At 41.4% G+C, this 7,807-nt stretch overlaps 1 protein-coding gene across 3 annotated transcripts in view; it reads right to left on the bottom strand.

Moving 5' to 3' along the window:
* The window catches only part of FAM114A1 (family with sequence similarity 114 member A1), a 95,244-nt gene that overhangs the window by 29,606 nt on the left and 57,831 nt on the right, over positions 1–7,807 (bottom strand). For all 3 annotated transcript variants that reach the window (XM_019526360.1, XM_019526361.1, XM_019526362.1), the window contains exon 9: positions 4,925–5,048. In XM_019526360.1, coding sequence (XP_019381905.1) covers positions 4,925–5,048 — 124 coding nt within the window. The remainder of the gene's footprint in view (positions 1–4,924; positions 5,049–7,807) is intronic.

Below are 7,807 nucleotides of genomic sequence, written 5' to 3'. Positions count from 1 at the left end.
TAACAACCATTTTGCTTCAGCTTCACTGAAGCGAGCAGGAGGATCCGAACTAATTCTCCCTCAAGATGTTCGATGGAATTCCGTGGTTGATTGTTTTGAGCAATTTATTAAGAACTGGCCTATTCTCATAAAAAATTGTGAAGAAAACCATGATAAAATAGATGGAAGTATCTCATCCAAAGTATCTAACATTGGATTAAAGAGGAATGTAGAGGATATGCTCAGTATACTAATCCAGAGCTTTCTCCTTTTCCAGAGCCTGATTGGTGGGGAAAACGAAATCCCCTCCACCAATCATTTTTTAATTTTTCAAAACCCGGGGGCTGCCACTGGCTAGCCCATAACACAGGTTTAAACCAGTTTCTGATCACTTAAATAGGTTTATGTGTAACTTCTGTCCTTACCCTTCTGACTTTACTGCAGCCCAAAGTGGTTAATTCTTAGTCCATCAAGTTAAACATTAGGCTTCCCTATAGGTCTTTACCTGAATCACTAACTTGGGTTAAATCTGTAATCTTGTCTTCAGTAGGATTTTAACTTGTGTTAGCTCACCTGGGCTAAGAGCAAAGCTTTTCTTTGTAGTGAAGATATGAATTTGACCATGCTCAGCCAATATGTTGCTAAAGGATGCTTTGTCCTCACTAGGCACTTAATGGTGATTAAAGTGTGTTTATTATAATTGACAACACCTTATATTTTCAGTATAGTTTGGGTATAACAATATTGCAGGAACCTAAGCAAATAATTTCAGGTAAACAATTTAAAAACAAACAGACAAGCAGGCAAACAACCCCCACCCAAGAACTAAAACTCTTCTCTTGAAAAGACACATTTCAGAGCAATCCAGAAAGTTATATATGGTTTGGTAAATGAGAACAAGAACATTAACTGCAGTAGCTGAAGGATAAAAACACAACTCAAATTATTATAGACACTGTCAAACCAAAGCTGGCTGAATTAGAAACTACTCTATCAGAGGGAACAAAGATGCAAATCATTTGCAGTATTAAATGCAAATGGATCATATTTATCTAAAATGACAGACTATTGCCCTTTATGGGCCTATTAACTGAATTATTTAAGTTTTATGGGGCTTTATACATTTGCTACATTCAATAAAAACACTAAGGAATGTGCGTGATAACAAATTCAGGTTCACTAGAAACCCCTCTCCCCCCTCTTCTGGATTTATTGAAGACATCACTGTCTTTTTCTGGTCAAAAAGAGATATTTTGGTGGATACCCACCAAGGATACTGTCTACAGGAAATGTAAAGCAGCATGAGCACCATCTGTGCAATGGTGTGTGTGTGTTAATGATTATGACAATGAGAGGCAACAGCAACCCAAGTTTTCCATGAAAGTGATCCTCACCAAGGTGCAAGCCCAACTCTACTGTAAAGCCCTACAGAAAATGATAATTTTTACTGGTTTTCAAACTATCCAACACAATTTAATAGAAAAGGATATCTTTCCCACTGTCTATAATTCTAGATCTACTTTGTTCCCATATATACTCATATTTAACACTCTCCTAGTGTGAAAGTTTGTAAGCTGCACAGTAACCCATGGCAGTCCAAAACAGTCAACAATTATGTCCTCAAGAGATTCAATACATCTATTTGTGTTCATGATATACACATCTTAATAGAAAATGGGTCTTATCTTCATTTCTGGAAGGCCAAATATTTCTCTCTCCATTCCTTTTTGTAATTCTGTCTACTGTCAGTTAGTAAACATTTTAATTTCTTAGTGAGGTCAAATCTCTTTTGCTCAACTGTATCCAAATAAAATTGTACATAGTATTTAAATGGTACAAAACAGAAAGTGGAATTATTTTAAATTAACTTAAAATAAAAAAAGTTGACATTGGTCCATTAATTGTCCATAAATATATATGGATAGACATGATTATGCAATACAGTGGAGTCGCATCTTACGCGGGGGTTAGATTCTAGAGTCAGTGCGTAAGGCAAAAATTGCGTATAGTCAAAATTACCCTTGAAAATCAGCTGACCTGCACCAAACTCCTGCCCAGCCAGCGTGCACAGCTTCCCAGCAGGGCTGCTCCCAATGTAGCTGCTTGGCCCAGTGCACAGCGCTGTAGGGGGGCAGCTGCAGGGTGCATGCATGGTAGGTCCCAGGAGCTGGCTGGGGGTGGGAGGGAACCGGGGGTCTTGCCCAGTGGTACAGCCCGCTCCCTCCCCCATCCAGATGCTCCCACCCAGAGCAGCCTGCACCAAACTCCTGCCTGGCCAGCGTGCACAGCTTCCCAGCAGGGCTGCTGGCCCTGTGCACAGTGCTGCGGGGGGCAGCTGCAGGGTACACGCATGGTAGGTCCCAGGAGCTGGCTGGGGGTGGGAGGGAACCGGGGGTCTTGCCCAGTGGTACAGCCCGCTCCCTCCCCCATCCAGCTGCTCCCGCCCAGGGCAGCCTGCACCGAACTCCTACCCGGCCAGTGTGCACAGCTTCCCAGCAGGGCTGCTGGCCCCGTGCACAGCTCTGCGGTGGGGAAGCTGCAGGCTGAATACAAACAACTGACACTCCGGGGCATACGCGTATGATGAATTCGTGTAAGTTAAAAGCACGTATGATGTGACTCCACTGTATGCGAAAGTCTTTCTGGCACTTCTGCTCATGCAGTGCACTACTTCAAGACTGATTATAAATGAAGCATACCACATGCTGCATTACATTGTTCTTAATTTGTATGTGGACCTCTGTATAGATCTGCCTAGATCTGTAAGTGGGCTGTATGTTGGAAATGGTGCAGCGGAATACTCCTGTTCATCTGCAAAGGAGAGAACATCACACTCTGTGTACTTACTCTGGTTAAGGAAAATGAATAAAGCAGTTGATTTTACTGAAGCCTGAAGAAACAGTTTCACTTTCTAAAGACTCCACTGCTAGGTGTGTAGACTTCATTTGTGGTTATTTCTTTGTCACTGAAAGGGGTATTTTGGCCTTTTGTCTGATTTGCTTTTGCATGATGAAAAATGCTTTTTGATTTGGTCCTTTTCTTCAAAGCACTCAGTGCTTTAGACTTAGTATATATAGAAGACCCTCTACAGATCCAAGACAAGGATGACGGTTAACAGCCTTGCTTCACTGGTAAAACAGAACTTTCTACCATAAGGGTAAAATTCATATGTGCAAAAGAAATAGCTTTCTTACAGGGTGCTCTGAGATTGAAAAATGAACCCCCTCAAGAATTAATAGCTCTCACATATGTCACCCTGTCCCACAACATAAGCCACATGGCCTTTTAACATACAGAGAGCAGGGCATACATTTAAAAAACCACAAAAGTAAAACTCCACTAAACTAAAACGTTTCATAGCACACACAATTCGCCCCGTGGGGAAAGCATGAGAGACAACAAACCATGTGACGGATGCGATTCCTGTTGTTTAATATACTACTAGAAAGTGCTCAGATACTCTAATGATGAGGGCAGTATAAGAACTCAGACACAGTAGAACAGAATTTGCCACTACCCTGAGGTGTTAAGGAGGAACTACCTCTAGACATTTTTCTTAATAAGAGTTTGCTTTGGTGAGTTTCAGATGCTTGGTCACATGTCACTTGGTATTTTGAAAAATTTAGGCTAGAAGGGCCTGCTTCCCTGAGATTAGGAAAAGACTTTAGAGATTAAAAAACTATTTTCAAGGCAGAATTTAAGGGCCTGATCCAAAGCCCAATTAAGTCAATGGGAATCTTTCTACTGATGTCCAGAGGCTAAGCACAGAACTTGCAACCCCCAGACAGGCTATCCTGGCTTTTAGGTACCTTTGTAGCCATCTACTTTGGCTTTACCTAGGGGTTGGAGACCCTTAGCATAATTTACACTCTCTCAGGGCCTAACAGTGAAATCTTTGGGCTGACCTAGCACCACAATACTGCCCATAATCTCTGCAGTGCAGTGTACAGTCTCTTGCCATTTCTAGCCTCATTACTTAAACAACCCATGTATTAGCTATTGCAAGGGGAACCCTGAAGAGCAGCCCTGTCACTATGCTTTCCAGTGCCTTTCCAACAGGAAACTGGGATCTTTACAGTCCCTTTATGCCACTCCAGTCCCTTTTACCTGGCATGGAGACTGGAGCAGGGATGAAAATCTCACTAGGATGGATCTCTATTTCCCTTTGCATGTCTAAACAGCAGAATTTTAGCTGAATGCCAAAAATGCTACCTACATGAAGGTATTTGTATAGCCTTCTGCAACCAAGATGTAAAATGGGGTCCAAACCAGCTAAACAGCCAGCCAGAAAACTGCCACTTAAGCGCTCAAAAGAAAATACCATTCCATCCCTTCCGTATATTAGATTAGGCCATTAGAGCACAAAATCACTCATCCCAACTGCCAGCCAGTTTACAGTGCATACATAATTTTATAAGCAGGATCTATAACCTGAATGTCAATTAATCGTGTGTTGCCCTTTACTTTTTATTTTGCTTGCTCTGCTGAGATTAAAAAAAAATCCATAATCAACCCGTACTTCATTATCCAATGCTGTATTTATCTTTCACTTTAGTTAGAGTATGAGGGTAAAATGAAGCATATAACCACCTGAGCTTTTCTGGTCTCCACATTATTTGTTTCTTTTTGAGCAGTATAAAGGTGACATACAAATTTCACTCCAAAACATCTGTTATCAACGCAGCAGTAGCTCCCAGATGGTTTGGACTAAATCCCAGTATCAGCACTTAGCATTTGTCACAGAATACCAGGGAACCTCCTCATCACACTTTTAACTGAAAAGGAGAGGGTTTGGTGTGATCTTTGGACCACTTACCATGGCTTTGTGCACTACCAGTGGTCCACTTCCTCTGAACTAAGTGAGGCATGTCAGCTTGAATTTTTTTAATTAAACCCATAGATTTAATAGTTTGCACATGGGATAACTCAGCAGTTCTTTAATTACCTTTTTTTTCTTGACCATCTTCACTATTTGATTCCTTTGGAATGAAGATCTCTTTAATAGCAATCAAATCATTTTTCACAATTTCCAATTGCTCTCCATTACATGAAGTTAAAAATGACTGAATCTGAAAAAGAAATGATGATGATCAGTCATAGCATAATTAGACTTCATTGCCTTCATTGCAATGGCTGATTTGAGCGTGAGCTGTCTGATGCTATGCTGAGAAAGAGACATAAACTCCCATTATGAACTCATGTCTTTTATCTTGTTGGCTACAAGGGACCAACTCACAGGATCATAATAAATTCTAGTTTATTGAATGGGATATGAAGTTATCAATAAAAGTACTGGTCACCTTACCACATACACGCACTCACACATTCAAACCCATGCAGTATAGTGTATAGTAGCTGCTGTAGTTATTGTGAGAACACTGGTATATCTACCTATCTGAGGCCCTGGAGTCTGCTGTTGATGGTCAGCTTCCTTCAAGGTGATGTCTTCTCCAGAAGGGGGTTGCCTACTTGTCCTTCTTTCTCGGTAGGTCAAGTGCTGGATGAGAGGGCACCACTGAGGGTCATGCTTCACTGCCTTTTATCCCTTTCTGGCAGACTTGTGTGATCCCCCAGCATCACCTTGGCTACCCAATCCAGAAGTCGCTGTCCTATGTGGGTCTTGAATAGTACCTGACAGCTGTTACTCACAGGGGTCTCTGCCTACTGGTACCTGAAGTTTCAGAAGTCCACCCTTGACTTATTGACTTAATGGCTGTATTGTCATGGGTTACAGGAATAGTCCACAGGGTGAGTGCTAAGTTCCAGGAATCAGTTCTTTAGCCTGATTAGCTTAAAATGGAGTTCCATCGAGCCTTTGGCTAGGCTATTGTCTACTGATGATCATCATTCACTTGCATTCACTCAACAGATTTTAGTACTTTACAATTACAATTTCAATGAAGTTTTAACAATGGTCCAGGGTGTAACTTCATTCTACAGGGAATACATTCCCCTTAAGAGTTTAAAAGTATAAAATATAAATAAAAAATTCCGTAGTAAAGATGAGACAGATGAAATATGAAAATGCACTGTGAGAAATATATAAAAATGCAATGTGAGGTAGTGAAATTAAAAAGCTACTGGGAGCAGTGAGTGAGTTAAGTTAGCACAGGATATATTTACAGTCTTTGGAGTGGATTTTTTAGTTCTTTTGTTTTCTTTAGTAACACTAAGCTTAATTGATATGTAGATGTAGTTTCTAGGTTTCTTCTACAGAAAGCCACTTCAGCTTTCTGGCTTGCTCTGAGCCTTGCCACACCCATGCAATGAGTATGCTAGGTCTCTGCCAATACTGAGAAGGAAAACAAATGCACAAAATGTTTCAGGCAAGAAGGGGCTTCTATTATACCAATGTCCAGAAGGGAAACGTACAAAAGGGGCTTTCTGCTACAATCTAACCTACTGGATTACTTTGTCAATGGGCCACCATAATGCCTTTCCAATATTACAATATCTTCAGGTCTCTTTCTACTCCCAGAACACATACTATGGATTTTAAAAACCTGTAATTTAAAGGTGAAACCTTTATATGGGAAGGTTGTGGTGAAGGTTATGAGTAGGAAGAGAATACAGGCAGGCTCACTGTCCACCTGGACACTTGTGGCAGGGAACATCAGAGTACAAGTCCTGTTCCCTGTCTCCACTGGTCTTACCCACAACACGGACAGACAGTCCAGCTGTTCTGAATAACTCGGTGCTCCTGGCAGATCATCATCCCTTAGAGAGTCTGGCTGAAGCCCATGAAAGGTTTTGAAAATTAAAACTACAAACCTTGGGACTGGCTGTTAAAAGTCTGTGCTCCTCACACACAGCTCTCTGTCCTGCCAAATTCCCACAAAGTTCTCTGACAAACAGCTTGTTTCCTACTTCAGCTAGGAATCTCTTTTTAGTGTCCACACTGTTTCTGGCTCAAATCACTTAGGCTTCTAACTCTGAAACTCCAGTAGTTGAAACTCCAGTACTAAACACACCTTTTCCCAAGAGATTAACACATTTTATTATAAAGGAGAGCAGACTTTAGATTAACATGGTCTTAACAGACTCAAAGTAACAGTCTTGGGTGTGATTAAAATTCAGATGCTTTAATTACTTAAAAAAAAGGTTTGTAGTTCATTGCCTTAAAATAGCCTCTAGTTTTGCCTTTATAATTTTGACTTAGAAGTCACTTCAAACATAAAAGTTAGAGGGAGAGTAGGGGCCAGATTCTATTCCACCTACTGGACAACTAAATGGACTTAGCTACCTAGGTGTGATTCTGTTGCACTCAGGTATTGAAAATTCATTAATGCATCTACTTTTGTAATAACTTGTCATCTTATCCTTAGGATGGAGTCACAAAAAATCAGCAAGGAAGACCTATCAACCTTTTGCATTAACTGTTTGCCAAGGATTCTAACTGGGTAGAACAGAATCTGGCTCTAAGCAACAAGCTTTTATTAACCTGGACCTATACTTACTTGTAGCAGAAAAATAGGAGGCTGGTGTTAGACCATTTTAGAAAGTGAGGGCCTTTACGCTAAATATGTTTAATGCCAGGGCTGTCCAATTGCATGTGGCCTGCAAAGTGTTAATTTGTGGCCTTCACACTCCTGCCCAGCTGCCACTGCCCTAATCACTCTGGCTATAGCAATATCTGGGGTCTCCTTTCCCTTCTCTGGCTTCTTTTTCCTGCCTGGTTCCAAGAGGAGGGCGGTGCAATGTGGCACAACACAGCCTATGGTGCAGCAGGGCAGCCTGCAGCTGGGCCAGACTGTGGGTGAGGCCAGGGTGACTGGGTTTGTGGGGTGGTGTGGGAGGTTGCGTACACATGCAATGCAGTATGGGATTG

This window comes from Gavialis gangeticus, unplaced genomic scaffold (assembly GCF_001723915.1).
Source record: "Gavialis gangeticus isolate Ggan-Ray unplaced genomic scaffold, GavGan_comp1, whole genome shotgun sequence".
In the NCBI taxonomy this organism is placed as follows: Eukaryota; Metazoa; Chordata; order Crocodylia; family Gavialidae; genus Gavialis; species Gavialis gangeticus.
This window is presented reverse-complemented; position numbering and strand designations above follow the sequence as displayed.